This window comes from Chiloscyllium plagiosum, unplaced genomic scaffold, assembly GCF_037043375.1.
Source record: "Chiloscyllium plagiosum isolate Xiang-an unplaced genomic scaffold, Cpla_swu_hap1 HiC_scaffold_24, whole genome shotgun sequence".
Lineage (NCBI taxonomy): Eukaryota > Metazoa > Chordata > Chondrichthyes > Orectolobiformes > Hemiscylliidae > Chiloscyllium > Chiloscyllium plagiosum.
Genome location: NW_028270162.1, coordinates 62,355,304 through 62,374,795, shown reverse-complemented (window position 1 = coordinate 62,374,795; position 19,492 = coordinate 62,355,304). Strand labels below are relative to the sequence as shown.

Sequence of the window (19,492 nt, the reverse complement as noted above, 5' to 3'; positions counted from 1 at the left end):
TCAGTACAATCACTAGGAGGTAATTGTTTAAATAACTGATTTTGGTTTCATCATAGGAGATACAGTGATTAAGGTGGGAATTAAATATTCCAAGGATATGCAATATTTTAATAGAAATTTCAGAGTGGCAAAGGAGGAGTAGTAGCCCTGATAGTAAGGATATCAGAAAGACATTAGTGAGGACGATACTGGCTCAGAACATCATGATGCAGAAAGAGTATGAGTGGATATAGGAAATAAATCAAAAAAAGCTGATGGGAATAGTTGATAAGTCTTGAACAGTAGTTTTTTTTTTAAGATTCCCTCAAGTGTGGAAACAGGCCCTTCGGCCCAACCAGTCCACACCGACCCTCAGAAGAGTAATCCACCCAGACCCATTTCCCTCCGACTAATGCACCTAACACTACGGGCAATTTAGCATGGTCAATTCACCTAACCTGCACATCTTTGGACTGTGGAAGGAAACCAGAGCACCCAGAGGAAACCCACGCAGACACAGGGAGAATGTGGGCAGCACGGTGGCACAGTGGTTAGCACTGTTGCCTCACAGCGCCAGAGACCCGGGTTCAATTCCCGACTCAGGCGACTGACTGTGTGGAGTTTGCATGTTCTCCCCGTGTCTGCGTGGGTTTCCTCCGGGTGCTCCGGTTTCCTCCCACAGTCCAAAGATGTGCAGGGTCAGGTGAATTGGCCATGCTAAATTGCCCGTAGTGTTAGGTAAGGGGTAAATGTAGGGGTATGGGTAATGTAATCTAATCTAAAAAAAAATGTGCAAACTCCACACAGACAGGCACCCAAGGCTGGAATCGAACCTGGGATCCTGGTGCTGTGAGGCTGCAGTGCTAACCATTGAGCCACCATAATGATGACAAAGACAATGTTAAAATTATGGGTGCGTTTAAGCTTCATATAGGTTGGAAATCAAATTGGCAAGGGTGATCTAGAAGATTAGTTGCAGAATGCTTTTGTTACACTTTCCTGCAGCAATAGTTTATAGAAACCAACTGGGACAAAGATATTTTAGATCTAATAGTGGGCAATGAGGCAAAGTTAATTAGTCATCTTGTCGTAAAAGATCTGCTGGGAAACAGGTGATATGAATGAGTTCCATATTAAGTTTGAAAATGACATATTCCAATGATGAACAAGCATCATGAACTTAAAAGTCAAATGAGGGGAGAGCTGATCAAGCTTGATTGAATGATAGACTATAAGTTCCAGTGGCAAATAAAATGTGGGAAACATTTAAAGCAATGGCTCCTTGTTTGCAGTTGATTTTTATACATTTAGGACTACTCCAAGGATGCCATTGCCAATGTCAATGTCCTCGAGGTTTTGTCACACTCACCCACACCCCAAATCCCTGGGCTGCAATGGAAATTGTAGAGAGAAGGTTGCACGGTCTAGAGGCTCTCGTTAGTGCAACCTTGGATCAATGTTTAAATACTGCATGTGCCAATCAGGGATCCCAAAGTGACCCTGAAGCTCAGAGTGAGTCAGAGGCAAGTATCGGGAGGCCTAGGATTATTGTCTTCCTAACTGCCTGTTTTATGAGCTGTTAACAAAATTGAGGTTCATGGAATTGGAAAGTCAGTATCAACTTGGACAAACTGTCAGTTTAAGAGGAGAAAACATTCAGTAGTGGTAAATAGTAGTTTTTTTGGACTGGCAAATGGTAGATACCTGTTCCTCAGGGGTATTAATAGGGCTAAATGAAAAATGTAAATATTGCAATATTGAGTACAATTTCAAAGTATGGTGAAGGTGCCAAACTTGGAGGCATGGCGCACAATGAACATAATACCTGTCCATGTGCCTTTTAAATGTTGACTCTATCACTTTCTCTGGCAGCTCATTCCATATAATGCACCACCCTGTGTGTGAAAAATTTGCTCCTCAGGTCTCTTTTAAATCTTTCCCCTCTCACTTTAAACCTGTGCCCTCTTGTTTTGGACTCCTCTACCCAGGGAGAAGACTTGACCTATTCACCTTATCTGCGCCTCTCGTGATTTTATAAACCTCTATAAGACTAGCTCAGCCAACTATGCTGCAGGGAAAAAAATGTTTCAGCCTATCCAGCCTCTCCTGGGCCCTGGGCCGGATGGGATCTATCCTCAGATCCTCTGGGAAGCAAGGGAAGAGGTTGCCGAGCCTTTGGCATTGATCTTCAAATCATCATTGTCTACAGGAATAGTGCCTGAGGACTGGAGGAGAGCAAATGTGGTTTCCTTGTTCAAAAAGGGTAGTAGAGACAACCCTGGTAATTACAGACCAGTGAGTCTCACTTTAATTGTTGGTAAAGTGATGGAAAAGGTTATAAGAGATAGGATTTATAACCATCTAGAAAAGAATAATCTGATCAGGGACAGTCAGCACGGTTTTGTGAAGGGTAGGTCGTGCCTAACAAATCTTATTGAGTTTTTTGACAAAGTGACCAAACAGGTAGATGAGAGTGTATATGGATTTCAGCAAGGCGTTCAATAAGGTTCCCCACAGTAGGCTATTGTACAAAATGCAGAGGAATGGGATTCTGGGAGACATAGCAGTTTGGATCAGTAGTTGGCTTGCTGAAAGAAAACAGAGGGTTGTAGTTGGTGTCCAGTTACTAGCATCGTACCACAAGGGTCGGTGTTGGGTCCACTGCTGTTCGTCATTTTTATAAGCGCTTAGAAGAGTGGGTTAGTAAATTTGCGGACGACACTAAGGTCGGTGGAGTTGTGGATAGTGACGAAGGATGTAGTAGGTTGCAGAGAGACACAGATAGGATGCAGAGCTGGGCTGAGAGGTGGCAAATGGAGTTTAATGTGGACAAGTGTGAGGTGATACACTGTGGACGGAGTAATCGGAATGCAAAGTACTGGGCTAACGGTAAGATTCTTGAGAGTGCGGATGAGCAGAAAGATCTGTGTCCATGTACACAGATCCCTGAAAGTTGCCACCCAGATTGACAGGGTTGTTAAGAAGGCATACAGTGTTTTGGCCTTTATTAATAGAGGGATTGAGTTCTGGAACCAGGAGGTAACGCTACAATTGTACAAAGCTCTGGTACGGCCACACTTGGAGTATTGTGTACAGTTCTGGTCACCGCATTATAAGGATGTGGAAGCTTTGGAAAGGGTGCAGAGGAGATTTACTAGGAAGTTGCCTGGTATGGAAGGAATGTCTTACGAGGAAAGGCTGAGGGCCTTGAGGCTGTTCTCGTTAGAGAGAAGAATGTTGAGAGGTGACTTAATATAGACATATAAGATAATCAGAGGGTTAGATAGTGTGGACAGGGAGAGCCTTTTTCCAAGTATGGGGACGGCAAACACGAGGCGTCACAACTTTAAAGTGAGGGGAGATAGGTATAAGACAGATGTCAGAGGTAGTTTCTTTACTCAGAGAGTAGTAAGGGTATGGAATGCTTTGCCTGCAACGGTAGTAGATTCGCCAAGTTTAAGTGCATTTACGTTGTCATTGGACAGGCATATGGACATACATGGAATAGTGTAGGTGGGATGGGCTTCAGATTAGTATGACAGGGCGGCGCAACATCGAGGGCCAAAGGGCCTGTACTGCGCTGTAATGTTCTATGCTCTTTTTAACTCAAACATGCCAGCCTCAGTAACATCCTTGCAAATCTGTTTTGCACCCTTTGCAGTTTAAAACAAATCTTTCCTATAGCAGGGTAACCAGAATTGTTTGCAGTACTCAAAATCTGGCCTCATGAATGTCCTTACAGCTGCAACATGACATCCCAACTCCTGTACTCAACGCTCTGACCGATGAAGGCAAGCGTGCCAAGTGCCTTCTTCATCGCTCTGTCTACCTGTGTACCAGCACCCACTGACCTCTCTGTTCAATAATACTCCCCAGGGTCCTACCATTAACTGTGTAATCCTGCCCTGGTGTGTCTTACCAAAACGTAACACCTTACATTTATTCTTCAAAGAGATATAGATCAATTGGGCCCAAGAGCTTTGGAGTAGCAGATTGAACTTAATTTGGAGAAATGCGAGTTTTTTCATTTTGATAAATAAAACAAGGGCATGACTTATACAGCTCATGGCAGGGCCCTGGGTAGGATTGTCGAACAGAGATACCTAATGGTTCAGGTACATTGTTCTTTAACAGTTGCGTCACAGGTAGACAGGCTGTTGAAGACGACATTTGGCATGCTTGCCTTCATCAGTCAGAGCTTTGAGTACAGGAGTTGGGAAGTCATGTTGCACCTGCACAGTGTGTTGCTCATACCACTGAGTATAGAAGTTGGAATGTTATGTTGAGGTTGTACATGTTCGGGACGTTGGTGAGGCCACTTTTGGAGAACTGTGCACAGTTTGTGTTGTTCTTCTATAGGAAGAATATTATTAAATTCTTAAGTTCAGAAAAAATTTGCCAGGATTTTGCCAGGACTGGAGGGTTTTAGTAATAAAGAGAGACTGGATCAGCTAGGACTTTTTCCACTGGAGTGCAGGAGGTTGAGGGGTGACCTTATTGAGATTTATAAAATCATAAGGGACATAGATAAGGTGGATAGCAAAGATCTTTTCCTGGGGAGGAGCGGGCTCAAAACTTGGGGGCATTTTTAAGATTTAAAAGGGACTTTTCGGCACAGAGGATTGTTTGTATGTGGAATTGTGGAATGGAGTGCCAGAATAAATGGTAGAAGCAGGTACAGTTACAACATTTAAAAGACATTTGGATCGATATATGAATAGGAAAGGTTTAGAGGGATATAGGCTAAATGCAGGCAAATGAGACTAGTGTAATTTGGTAAACTTGGTCGGCATGGATGAGTTGGACTGAAGGGTCTGTTTTCATGCTCTATGTCTAAATGCAGCATTATTAGACAGATGACCGAAGGTGGTTTAACCTGAGGGTCACCATGCCTTGGCGAGGGTAGTGGTTGAGAAGGAGAGTCTTTATGGTAACTTCATCTGGTGTGGGAATTTAATCCACTGTTGGCATCACCCTGCAGCACAAATTAACTGTCCTAATTGACCCCTGGCTGCTAAGTAGGGTCACATTGAATGGTGGAGCAGGCCTGAAGGGCTTACTCCTACTCCATTTTCTGTGTGATGCATTTTTGCAGAAAGAATAGGGAGAGGCAATGCAGAGTTAACAGCATGGACCTAAAGCATGTGCAGGAACTGAGCGAGCTACAGGTTCATATGCATAGGCCTTTGAAGGTAGCAGGAAATATTGGGGGCAAAAGAGAGGGAGGTGTGGCATTGCTTGTCAAAGATAGTATTACAGCGGTGGAAAGGACAATGGATGAAGAATCGCCATCTGAGGTAGTTTGGGCTGAGGTTAGGAATAGGAAAGGTGAGGTCACCCTGTTAGGAGTTTTCTACAGGCCTAATAGTCCTAGAGATGTAGAAGAAAGGATTGCGAGGATGATTCAGGAGAAGAGTGAAAGTAATAGGGTGGTTGTTATGGGGGACTTTAACTTTCCAGATATTGACTGGGAAAGCTATAGCTCAAGTTCGTTAGATGGGTTGGTGTTTGTCCAATGTGTGCAGGAGGGTTTCCTGACACAATATGTAGACAGGCCAACAAGAGGTGAGGCCATACTGGATTTGGTTCTGGGTAACGAACCAGACCAGATGTTAGAATTGGAGGTAGGTGAGCACTTTGGGGACAGTGACCACAATTCAGTGACTTTTACTCTAGGGATGGAGAGGGATAAGTGTGCACTGCAGGGCAAGAGTTATAGCTGGGGGCAAGGAAATTATGATGCGGTGAGGCATGACCTAGGATGCGTGGCTTGGAAAAGTAGGCTTCAAGGCATGGGCACAATTGATATGTGGAGCTTGTTCAAGGAGCAACTATCGAGTGTCCTTGATTAGTATGTACCTGTCAGGCAGGGAGGAAAGGGTCGTGTGAGGGAGCCGTGGTTTAATAAGGAATTGGAATCCCTTGTTAAATGGAAGAGGGCGGCCTATGTAAAGATGAGGCGTGAAGGTTCAATTGGGGCGATTGAGAGTTATAAGATAGCTAGGAAGGATCTGAAGAGAGAGCTAAGAGCAGCAAGGAGGGGACATGAAAAGTCCTTAGTTGGTAGGATTAGGGAAAACCCTAAGGCTTTCTATAGATATGTCAGGAATGAAAGAATGACTAGGGTAGGAAAAGGTCCAGTCAAGGATAGTAGTAGGAAGTTGCGTGTGGAGGCTGAAGAGGTTGGGGAGACACTGAATGAATACTTTTCGTCAGTATTCACTCAGGAACAGGATATTGTTGCCGATGTGAATATTGAGTCACAATTAATTAGAATGGATGGCTTTGAGGTATGTAGGGAAGAGGTGTTGGAAATTCTGGAAAGGCTGAAAATAGATAAGTCCCCTAGGCCTGATGGCATTTATCCTAGGATTCTCTGGGAAGCAAGGGAGGAGATTGCAGAGCCATTGGCCTTGATTTTTATGTCCTCGTTGTCTACAGGAATAGTGCCAGAAGACTGGAGGATAGCAAATGTGGTTCCCTTGTTCAAGAAGGGGAGTAGGGATAACCCTAGTAACTATAGGCCGGTGAGTCTCACTTCTGTTGTGGGCAAAGTCTTAGAGAGAATTGTAAGGGATAGGATTTATGAACATCTGGATGGGAATAATGTGATCAAGGATAGTCAGCATGGTTTTGTAAAGGGCAGGTTGTGCCTCACAAACCTTATTGAATTCTTTGAGAAGGTGACTAAGGAGGTAGACGAGGGTAAAGCGGTAGATGTGGCGTATATGGATTTTAGTAAGGCGTTTGATAAGTTCCCCATAGTAGGCTACTGCAAAAAATACGGAGGTATGGCATTGAGGGTGAGTTGGAGGTTCGGATTAGGAATTGGCTGGCTGGAAGAAGACAGAGGGTAGTACTTGATGGCAAAGGTTCATCTTGGAGTGCCGTTACTAGCGGTGTTCCGCAAGGATTTGTTTTGGGACCATTGCTGTTCGTCATTTTTATATATGACCTGGAGGAGGGGCTAGAAGGTTGGTGAGCAAGTTTGCGGATGATACGAAAGTTGGTGGAGTTGTTGACAGTGAGGAAGGATGTGTCAGGTTACAGCGGGATATAGATAAGTTGCAGAGCTGGGCAGAAAGGTGGCAAATGGAGTTCAATGTAGCTAAGTGTGAGGTGATTCACTTTGGGAAGAGTAACAAAAAGACGGGGTACTGGGCTAATGGTCGGATACTTGGTAGTGTGGATGAGCAGAGGGATCTTGCTGTCCATGTACACAGATCTCTGAAAGTTGCCACCCAAGTAAATAGTGCGGTGAAGGAGGCATATGGCGTACTGGCTTTTATTGGTAGAGGAATTGAGTTCCGGAGCCCTGAGGTCATGTTGCAGTTGTATAAGACTCTGGTGCGGCCGCATCTGGAGTATTGTGTGCAGTTTTGGTCGCCATACTATAGGAAGGATGTGGAGGTACTGGAACGGGTGCAGAGGAGGTTTACCAGGATGTTGCCTGGTATGGTAGGAAGATCGTATGAGGAAAGGCTGAGGCACTTGGGGCTGTTTTCATTGGAGAAAAGAAGTTTTAGGGGTGACTTGATAGATGTGTACAAGATGATTAGGGGTTTAGATAGGGTTGACCATGAGAACCTTTTTCCACGTATGGAGTCAGCTATTACGAGGGGGCATAGCTTTAATTTAAGGGGTCGTAGGTATAGGACAGATGTTAGGGGTAGATTCTTTACTCAGCGAGTCGTGAGTTCGTGGAATGCCCTGCCAGTAGCAGTGGTGGACTCTCCCTCTTTATGGGCATTTAAACAGGCATTGGATAGGCATATGGAGGATAGTGGACTAGTGTAGGTTAGGTGGGCTTGGATCAGCGCAACATCGAGGGCCACAGGGCCTGTACTGCGCTGTATTCTTCTATGTTCTATATTGACAGATGACTGAGTAAATGCATATATGTGATCTTAGGAGTTATAAATAAAGCTGTTGAGTGCAAAAGCAAGACAGTTATGCCTAACATTTATAAAGCTCTGGTCAGGCCCACAACTAGAGTATTGCATCCAGTTCAGGAAGAATGCAAGGATCCTTGAAATATTGTAGACAAGGTTTACCAGAAAGATGCCTAGGGAGACAAGATTAGATTGGAAAAGCTGGAATTGTTCTCCTTGGAGCAAAGCATATTAAGGAGAGATTGGATTGAAACATATGAAATTATGACAGGTTTAGATAAGGTAGACAAACGTTGTTCTCACTTCCAGATGTTGCATGGAGTAGGGAACAAAGATTTGAGATTTTGGGCAAGTAATTGTGAAGAACACCTTTTTACATAGTGTGTGGTAATGACTAGGAACTTGCTGCCTGAGACTGGTGAAAATGGAGGATCTCAAAAGGAAATCAGACAGGTACTTGAGGGAAATAAACTTGCATTGACACCAATTAATAGTTGGGGAACAGGACTGACTGGATTGCTCTTCACAGAGCTGGCATGGACTTGATTGCTGAATGGCCTCCTTATGCGTGGTTATTACTCTTACTACCAGATGCACTGTTGCGACTCAGAGGCTCCTTTGACTATCACCGAGATGGACAAGGACAGCAGGTGCATGGGACGTTCCCATGCAAGTTCCCCTACAAACCACGCACCAAGCTAACTTGGAACTGTATTGCCATTCCTTTGTTGCCATTGGGTAAAACTCCTAGCACTCTCTCCTTAATAGCACTGTATGGTGTATGGCACCCATGAACTGCAGTAGTTTGAGAAAGCAGCTCAAGGGCAAATAGGAATGAACAATAAATGGTAATCTAGATATGGATGCTTATCCCACAAACAAATGAAAATAAAACTGACAATACTTGTTTGGAGGAGATTTCAGTTTTCAGTTTGATACATTTGACCTTACATTCATAGCTAGCCCAACATTAGCCTATAGTCTAGCTCCACTTGTCAAATCAGATCATTATCTAGATCAATGGTGCTGGAAGAGCACAGCATTTCAGGCAGCATCCGACGAGCTTCAGCAAAATCGACGTTTCGGGCAAAAGCCCTTCATCAGGAATAAAGGCAGAGACCCTGAAGCGTGGAGAGATAAGCTAGGGGAGGGTGGGGGTGGGGAGAGAGTAGCATAGAGTACAATGGGTGAGTGGGGGAGGAGATGAAGGTGATAGGTCAGGGAGGAGAGGGTGGAGTGGATAGGTGGAAAAGGAGCTAGGCAGGTTGGACAAGTCCGGACAAGTCAAGGGGACTGGAAGTTTGAAAGTAGGATGAGGTGGGGGAAGGGGAAATGAGGAAGCTGTTGAAGTCCACATTGATGCCCTGGGGTTGAAGTGTTCCGAGGCGGAAGATGAGGCGTTCTTCCTCCAGGCGTCTGGTGGTGAGGGAGCGGCGGTGAAGGAGGCCCAGGACCTCCATGTCCTCGGCAGAGTGGGAGGGGGAGTTGAAATGTTGGGCCACGGGGCGGTTTGGTTGATTGGTGCGGGTGTCTCGGAGATGTTCCCTAAAGCGCTCTGCTAGGAGGCGCCCAGTCTCCCCAATGTAGAGGAGACCGCATCGGGAGCAACGGATACAATAAGTGATATTAGTGGATGTGCAGGTAAACTTTTGATGGATATGGAAGGCTCCTTTAGGGCCTTGGATAGAGGTGAGGGAGGAGGTGTGGGCGCAGGTTTTACAGTTCCTGCGGTGGCAGGGGAAAGTGCCAGGATGTGAGGGTGGGTAGTAGGGGACGTGGACCTGACCAGGTAGTCACGGAGGCAACGGTCTTTGCGGAAGGCGGAAAGGGGTGGGGAGGGAAATATATCCCTGGTGGTGGGGTCTTTTTGGAGGTGCGGAAATGTCGGCGGATGATTTGGTTTATGCGGAGGTTTGTAGGGTGGAAGGTGAGCACCAGGGGATCATTAGTTATTTTTAATCTTTAATTTTTAACTTATTTTCCTGATGCTCACCATACAAACACATTTACACCATTTTTGATAAAGAAAAAGAATGTCATACATTATCTCAGTGCAACTACTTTCATTTTAACATAGCAACATACCCCATTCATTGTTATGACAGTTCTTTGCCAGTCCTTGTCCTGCAACACTTGTGGTTCCAGCTGAAAACAGAAAAATAAATTGACTTGCACAGCGATATACAAGTTACAATTTATTCAATGCCTATAGGGTTTAATACTGATTTTGTGCTGTCACTTTCTGAGCAGAAATATGATTGTCAATAAATACCTGATCACAGAGTCATAGAGTCCTACAGCACGGAGACAGGCCCTTTGGCCCAAACAGGTCCATGCCGACCAAACTGTCCATCAATGCTAACCCCATTTCCCTGCATTTGGCCCATATCCTTCTCAACCTTTCTCATCCATGTACTTGTCCAAAACCCTTTTAAATGTTGCTAATGTACATGCCTCAACTGTGTCCACTGGCAGCTCATTCCATATGTGTACCACCTTCTGTGTAAAAAAGGTTGCCCCTCAGGTTCCCTTTTATTCTTTCCCCTCTCACCTTAAACTGATGTCTTCTGGTCCTCAATTCTCCAACTCTGGGAAAAAGACTGAGTGCATCACCTTACCCCTGCCTCTCATGATTTTATACACTTTTATAAAATCCACCCTCAGTCTCCTATACTCTAAAGAAAAAGTCCTAGCTTGTCCAACTTCACCCGATAATTCAGACCACTGAGTCCTGGCAACACCTTTGTAAATTTTTTCTACACTCTTTCGAGTTTATTTACTCAGCGAGTCGTGAGTTCATGGAATGCCCTGCCAGTAGCAGTGGTGGACTCTCCCTCTTTATGGGCATTTAAACGGGCATTGGATAGGCATATGGAGGATAGTTGGCTGGTGTAGGTTAGGTGGGCTTGGATCGGCGCAACATCGAGGGCCAAAGGGCCTGTACTGCGCTGTATTTTTCTATGTTCTATGTTTAATAACATCCTTTAGCAAGGTGACCAAAACTGAACACAATACGCCAAGTGCAGCCTCACCAACGTCCTGTATAAGTGCAACATAACTTTCAACTTCGAGACTTAATTCCCTGACTGACGAAGGCCAGTGTGTCAAAAGCCTTCTTCACTGCCCTGTCTACCTGTGACTCCACTTTCAGAGAACCGTGCACCTGAACTCCAAGGTCCTTCTGTTCCACTATATTCCTTAAGGCCCTACCATTCACGATGAAACTCCTACTTTGATTTGAGTTTCCAAAATGCAAGACCTCACACTTATCTATATTAAACTCCATTTGCCATTTCTCTGCCCACTTCCCCAGCTGATCAAGGTCCTGCTGAAATTTCTGATAACCTTCCTCACTGTCTACAACAGCATTTACTTGAGTGTCATCTGCAAACTTACAAATTATGCCTTGTACATTCTCATCCAAATTATTGATATAGATAACAAACAGAAATGGGGCCAGCACTGACCCCTGAGGCACACCAATAGTCACAGGCCTCCTGTCCAACAAACATCCTTCCACTATTACCCTCTGCTTTCTACCATCAAGCCAATTATGTATCTAATTTGCTAGCTCCCCCTAGATTCCATGCAATCTAACCTTCCAGAGCAGACTACCATGTGGAACCTTATCAAAGGCCTTAATGAAATCCATATTGACTACGCTTAGTGTCCCGCCCTCATCAACCTTCCTGGTCACTTTGTCAAAGAACTCTAACAAATTTGTGAGGCATGATCTTTCATGCAAAAAAACCATGCTGCCTACTCTGAATCAAACCCTGTCTTTCCAAATGTATGTACATCTTATCCCTAGAATCTTCTCAAGTACCGTAACTACTATGATGTTAAGCTTACTGGTCAATACAGTCATACAGTAATACAGCATGGAAACAGCCCATCATCCCAGACTGGTCCATGCTGACCATGGTGCCCACTCAGCTCGTGCCAACTGCCCACGTGGTCCATGATTCTCTGAACCCTTCCCATCCTTGTAGTTTTTTAAATGATCCTACTGTATCTACCTCAATCACTTTCTCTGGCAACCGTTCAATGAACGCACCACTCTCTGCGTGAAGAAGTTGCCCCTCAGGTCCTTCTTTATTCTTTCCCCTTTCACCTCACTGGGGTGGCACGGTGGCTCAGTGGTTAACACTGCTGCCTCATAGCACCATGGACCCAGGTTTTATTCCAGCTTCGGGCGACTGTCTGTGTGGAATTTGCACATTCTCCCCATGTCTGTGTGGGTTTCCTCCCACAATCCAAAGATGTGCAGGTCAGGTGAATTGCCATGCTAAATTGCCCGTAGTGATAGGTACATTAGTCGGGGTAAATGTAGGGGAATGGGTCTGGGTGGGTTACTCTTCGGAGGGTCGGTGTGGACTTAATGAAAAAAGTGCCTGTTTTCATACTGTAGGGAATCTAATCTAATCTAATCTAGTCTAATCACCTTGACCCTATGCCCTCTAGTTTTCAATTCCCCAACCTTGGGAAGAAGATGATTGCATTCATCTTATCTATGCCCCGAATGATTTTATACATCTCAACAAGATCACCCCTCGTTCTCCTATGGTCCAATGAATAAAGTCCCATTCTGGCCAACCTCTCCTTATAATTCGGCTCTACTAGTCCTGGCACTCTGCTTTGCACTCGTTCTACTTTAATTATGGCTTTCCTATAACAGGATGACAAAAACTATACAAAATACATCAAATGCGGCCTCACTAATGACTTACACAACTGCAACATAACGTTCAAACTTCTATATTGAATGCCTTGACCAATGAAGACAGCATGCTAAATGCCTTCTTCACCGCCCTGTCTACCTGTGACACTACTTTCAAGGTACTACGTGCTTGTACTCCTAGGTCCCTCTGTTTCACAATGCTCCTCAGGACCTCACCATTTACTGTACAATCCTACCTTGGCTTGACTTTCCAAAGTGTAACACCTCACACTTATCTGTATTGAATTTCATTTGCCAATCTTCAGCCCACTTCCCCACCTGATCAAGATCCCTCTTTAACTTTTGATAACCTTTACTTGCTATCAATGATACCTCCTAATTTTGTGTCATCCTCAAACTTACTAATCATGCCTTGCACATTCATATCCAGATCATTTATGTAAGCAACAAATAACCAATGTTCCAGCACCAAAACCAGTCGCACACCATTAGTCACAGGTCTCCAGCGTGAGAAACAACTTGCAACCATTATCCTTTGCTTCCTACCATCGAGCCAATTTCGAATCCGATTAGCTCGCTCTCCCTGGATCCCATGCAACCTAACTTCATGACTAGCCTGCCATGTGGGACTTTGTCAAAAGCCTTACTAAAGTCCATACAGACCACATCCATTGCCCTACCCTCATCTTTCCTCTTGGTGACCTCTTCAAAAAACACTAAAAGACCCGACTTCCCGCGTACAAATCCGTGCTGACTATCTCTGCTGACAAATGTTGGCTGATCCAACCCCCAGTATTCTCTCAACAACTTGCCTACCACTGATGTCAGGTTCATTAGCCTGCAGTTCTTTGCAGCCCTTCTTGAATAAGCTCAACATTCGCTACCCTCCAGTCTTCAGGGACGCCACCAGTGGCTAACGATGATACAAAAATGTCAGCTAGGGCATCTGCAATTTCTTCTTTAGCCTCTTGCAGAGTTCTTGAATATATCTGGTCAGGACCAGGAGATCTATCCATTTTCATACATTCTAATACATCCAACACCTCCTCTACTGTGATATGGACTGTCCCAAACTATCACAATTAACTTCCCCAAGTCTTCATGTTTTTCTCCACGGTAAACACAGAGGGGAAATATTCACTGAGGACCTCGCTGATCTCCTGCGGTTTCACATTCCTTTGGTCCTTGAGGGGTCCTATTCTCTCTCTAGTTATTCTTTTTCCTTTAATATACTCGAACTACCTCTTTAGATTCACCCTAATCTTCTCAGCCAAGGCTTTCTCGTGCTCCCCCCCCCCCCTCCAATTTTCTTCTTCAGTAAACTCCTGTATCCTCTTTATACCTCCAGGGATTCCCTTGATCCCAGCTGCCTGTGCCTGAGCCATGCCTCCTTTTTTCTGGTCAAAGCCTCAATATCTCGTCATGCAGGGTTCCCTATTCTTGGCAACTTTGCTCTTCACCCTCACATGAACATACAAACCTTGAACTTTAGCGATCCCACTTTTAAAGACCTCCCACTTTTAAAGGTCCCTTTGCCTGCAACCAAACTACTCCAATCAACCCTCTACAAGCTCCTGTCTAATTCCATCAAAACTCCCCTTGCCCCAATTTAGAACTGGAACCTGTGGACCAGTTTTGACCCTCTCCGTAACTATTTTAAAATTAACAGAACAATGTCCACTGGTCCCAAACTGCTCCCACACTGTCATCTTCGCAAGATTAGGTCGAAGTTTTGCCTCTTCCCGAGTAGGACCCTCTATATAGAATACAGAACACTACAGCGCAGAACAGGTCCTTCAGCCGTTGATGTTGCGCCGATCTGTGAAACCATTTTGAAGCCCACCTATCCGACACTATTCCACTTTCGCCCATATACTGCTTGAGGCCTTTTCTGAACACACTAAAATTCCACTCCATCTCAGCCTTTAACGCTATGGCAGTTTCTGTGTTAGGAAAATTAAAATCCACTACTATGACAATCCTATTGCTTATGCAAGTCTCTCCAATATCCCTGCATATTTGTTCCTCTAGTCCCATTCATTATTTGGGGGCCTATAATACAATCCCAACAACGCCACTATCCTCTTCTTATTTCTTAGCTCCACTCACAAAGCCTCACTGGCTGATCCTTTAGTTATTTAATCTCTGATTCCTGCTGTGATGCTCACTTCAGTCAAAAATGCAATTCCCTTTCCCCTCTTTGCACCATCTCTGTCCTGCTTAAAGTACTGGTATCCTGGCACACTAAGCTGCCAGCCCTGTCCCTCCGTTAGCCATGTTTCTGTATTGGCTTTAATCTCCCGTCCCACGTACCTATCCATGCCCTGAGTTCAGCAGCTTTACCTATCAGCCCTCTTGCAGTGAAACAGATGCAATTTAATCCAACAGGCATTCCTCGCTCCCGTCGTGTTCCAGTCCCTTCAATTTTGTATTTCTGATTACTGTTTCTCCTTCTAGCCTTGCACTTTACTCCTTGCTGCTGAGGATTCCACCCCCCCGCCAATCTAGTTTAAACCCTCCCTTACAGCACTAGCAAATCTGGCCACCAAGATATTGGTCCCCCTCCAGTTCAGGTGCAACCTGTCCCTCTTGAACAGGTCGCCTCTGCCCCAGAAAAGATCATAATGATTTAAAACTCTGAATTTCTTCCCTTGTACCAATTATTTAACCAGGCATTCATCTGCCTAATTGTCCTGACCTTACCCTCACTAGCACATGGCACTGGAAGTAATCCGAAGATTACTATTATCGAGGGTCTGGTTTTTAACTTTTCTCCTAGCTCTCTATAATCACTCTGCAGAACCTCATCCCTATTTCTACCTATATCATTTGTGCCAATGTGCACAATGACCTCTGGCTGCTCACAATCCCCTTTGAGAACATTCTGCAGGTGCTCTGAGACATCCTGGACCCTGGGTGGCAAAATACACCATCCTGGATTCACATTTGTGGTCACAGAATCTCCTGTCTGTCCCCCTAACTATCGAGTCTCCTGTCATTAAGGTCTCGTTTACCTTTACATTTTCCCGCTGTGCCCTAGAGCCAGTCGTAGTGCCACCGACCTGCCTACTGCAGTTTTTCTTTGAACGGCCATCCCCCGCAATGGCATCCAAAATAGTATACAAGAGGAATGGGCACAGAGGATTCCTGCCTACTCCCTTTGTCTTTCCTGGTGGCCACCCAGCTACTTTGTACCTCAGGTGGGGCCACCTCACTAAAACTCTTAGCTATGATGTGCTCAGCATCTCAGATGATGGACAGCATGGTGGCTGTGGTTAGCACTGCTGCCGCAGGGACCCAGATTTGATTCCAGCCTCGGTCGACTGTCTGTGTGGAGTTTGCATGTTCTCCCTGTGTCTGCGTGGGTTTCCTCCAGGTGCTCCAGTTTCCTCCCACAATCCAAAAATGTGCAGGTTAGGTACATCAGTCAGGGGAAATATAGAGTAATAGGGTAGGGGGATGGGTCTAGGTGGATTACTCTTGGAGGGTAGGTGTGGACTTGTTGGGCCAAATGGTCTCTTTCCACACTGTAGGGATTCTGTGATTCTATGATCCTAAGTGCGACCAGCTCCAGCTCCCTAACATGCTCTCCCAGGAGCTGCAGCTGGGTGCACTTCCCACAGGTGCAGTTATCAGGCACAATGCAAGTGTACCTGAGCTCCCGCATCCTGCAGGACGACCATGCTACTGCCCTAACTGCTATCTCAACTGCTCGAAGACTAACGAGGAAAGTTAAAAAGACTTTACCTGAGCTTACCTGTACTTTTTGCTGAGGCACTGCTCACTGAAGCCTCTCAAGCCAAAGCCTTACCACTCACCCTTCCACTAGCAAATTTTCCAATAATATGTCGCTCTAACCCCCAATTTTATTTTGGTTAGAGGAGGACGACAGGAGGGAAACACTACAGTGATGCAGTGTTGCACATAATGTGCAATTTTGACATAATGTTTGAAGCAGGAGCTGGGGGGAGAAATGTTTTGGAAAATGTTGCAATATTGCCTGAACTGTGGTGGTTAATTAATGGCCACTTAAGTGTCTCATCCAGTCCCTGCTTCTATTTTACCAGCAGTGGAAAAGAATAAAATACAACTCCCTAGTTTTAAAAAAAAAATAAAACTGGCTTTATGACTTGAAAATTGTAGCAAATTTTAATTTAGCTGAACCTTTTATGTATCATTTAGAAGACAAGCTAAGGGCTTCATTACAAAATTGAGCAGCGAACTGTAAATATTTTTAAATTGCAAAAGCAGTAACGTTAACCTAAAATGAAGCATTTCCATAACTTGATCGATATATATAAATGAACGTGTAATGGGCAGCAGTATATAACATAACTAATTGTTTGATTAAAATTATTTCATGACTGAACCACCACAAGGAACAAACATTTTTCATTTAAAAAGCAAGTTGTTAAATAGCTTGTAAATGGCAACTACTTGTTACAGGCCGATTCTGCTAACTACAACAAGTTCAATAATCAAACGAAGATAACTGCACCTAATTTTGGATTGTGCGCAACTGAATTCTCCACAGAACATGTTTTGCAACATCCTATATGAGATCACTGAAAATACATCTGTGGGCATGTTGACTAAAACTGCATCTTTTAACACTCCATTATCTTCCCAGACATCATTCAAAGAAGTTATTACCTGCTTTATTAGTCAATGACCATCTATAATACTCAAATGGCCACTAATATGGTTGCTTGGTTTAATGAGCATTTGGATTCACAGACATTATCTAATCTGGAAACTGCACTACTGTAAAACAGGTTACCCTTCTATTCAAAGATCTGAGATTAAACCATTCAATATTTCAAGACTTTAATGGGATTTTATATTGAGTCATAATAATAAAGCAATTTTGTTGTGGTGCAAGTAGTTTCCAATCTAGAACAACTGGTCTGTGCTCACAAAGTTAGCATTGCCCGCACCAGAGTGCATTTCAGGCCTGGTTACATGCCATCATACTACTCACTCACTCAGAGCCTCCCTGGATACACACAGCATCTCAGCCTTACATTGGCTTGCCTTGCCTTTTTGAGCTTGACTCCCTCAACCAGAACTATCAGACTCAAAATACCTTGCCATTTAGGGGAGACGCAAAATCAGGAAGCTTGTCATCATTATTAACAGTAGACAAGCAGAAGGCTGGAAGAATACAGCAAGCCAGGCAGCATCAGGTGGTGAAGTCAACGTTTTGGATGCAATGCTTCTTCAGGACTGGGGGTGGGTGTAGGGGTGAGGATCTATAATTTGAACTTAGGCTATTGTCAAAAGCAACAAGTATATGTAGATTTTTATTCACACAAAATGGTTTTTCAATTTAAAACAACATAACAAAATAGCTTTAGATTTTTCTTTGACACTGAACTTGAACTGATGCTTTGCTGAGTTGGTTAGAGGTAAGAGAAAATAATGTAATTTTCATAATATGAATCATAAGACAGTGACTTGGTATTCGCAATAAACCTTGGACTAGCAAGCATGGGATGATTTTGTGCGTGGAACAGTCTGTTTCTCAGGAAATATCATTGGATTAACCTGCTGTAAATCATGTCACCTTATTACATTTGATTGATCTTTTCTTGTAATTAAGGCTGTGTTTCTCTTAAAAAACATAAATAATGTGTAATTTTCAAATGTAATTGCTTCATTTCTCCACAGAAGAAAGAAGTTTTTAACCTCTTGTGTTGCTGGACAAATCTGTGCCAGGCTGTCTTAATTTATTAAACCGGTAACATTGCTTTAAACAGACTGTACTCCTAGTGATTCTTTTGACCAATCTCTAACCAAGGCGCCCCTCTGGAGAGGCCCATATCTTCGGGGGAGCTGCAGATAAAGGGGATGGCAGGGCAGGGTGATGAAATGGGGATAGCTGAAGACAGATGGAGGGTATGACCTGGTTGGTCAATGGGAGAAATCAATCTGGTTAGTGGCAGGGAGGAGTGGAAGGGAGGGAGAGGGATTGGGAAGGGAGTCAGAGATGGAAAGGAAGATTATTTGAAATTGGAGATCAAAAATAGAATGCATTTGCAAATACAATTCTGCAAATGCAGAGAGTGTCTCTCTCAGACACAAATACATATAGTCCCCACACTCTCACCCACGCACACACACTCTCACAGGCTTATACTCAGTCACAGTCACTCACACATTCACGCAAACACACTCTCTCTCTCTCTCACACACACATACATATAAGAATTGAATTTGCTCAAAAAAAACACACTCAACCTGCAGGCAGTCAATCCATATTACATTTTATAAATTCCTACTTTGGAAATGGAACGAGTCTGACTCAAGACATACATTGTTTGAGCTGAGATGTCACCTTTTTTTTAATAAAACCTCAAGTTATCTCAAGAATGTCACAGAATCATAGAGATGTACAGCATGGAAACAGATCCTTCGGTCCAACTGTCCATGCCAACAAGATATCCTGACCCAATCTAGTCCTACCTTCCAGCATCTGGCCTATATCCCTCCAAACCCTTCCTATTCATATACCCATCCAAATGCCTCTTAAATGTTGTAATTGTACCAGCCTCCACCACTTCCTCTGGCAGCTCATTCCATACACGTACCACTCTCTGCGTGAAAACGTTGCCCCTTAGGTCTCTTTTACATCTTTCCCCTCTCACCCTAAACCTATGCCCTCTAGTTCTGGACTCCCCGACCCCAGGGAAAAGACTTTGTCTATTTATCCTACCCATACCCCTCATAATTTTGGAAACCTCTATAAGGTCACCCCTCAGCCTCCGACGCTCCAGGGAAAACAGCCCCAGCCTGTTCAGCCTCTCCCTGTAGCTCAAATCCTCCAACCCTGGCAATATCCTTGTAAATCTTTTCTGAACTCTTTCAAGTTTCACAACATCTTTTCGATAGGAAGGAGACCAGAATTGCATGCAATATTCCAAAAGTGGCCTAACCAATG

The 19,492-nt window shown here is 44.2% G+C and overlaps 1 protein-coding gene across 3 annotated transcripts in view; it reads right to left on the bottom strand.

The window, feature by feature from the left end:
* Nucleotides 1–19,492, bottom strand: part of LOC122562879 (breakpoint cluster region protein) — a 487,786-nt gene that overhangs the window by 77,073 nt on the left and 391,221 nt on the right. For all 3 annotated transcript variants that reach the window (XR_015761290.1, XM_043716188.2, XM_043716189.2), the window contains one exon: nt 9,957–10,016. Coding sequence is in view for 2 of the 3 variants with exons in the window: in XM_043716188.2 (XP_043572123.2) it covers nt 9,957–10,016 (60 nt within the window). In the remaining variant the exon portion in view is untranslated. The remainder of the gene's footprint in view (nt 1–9,956; nt 10,017–19,492) is intronic.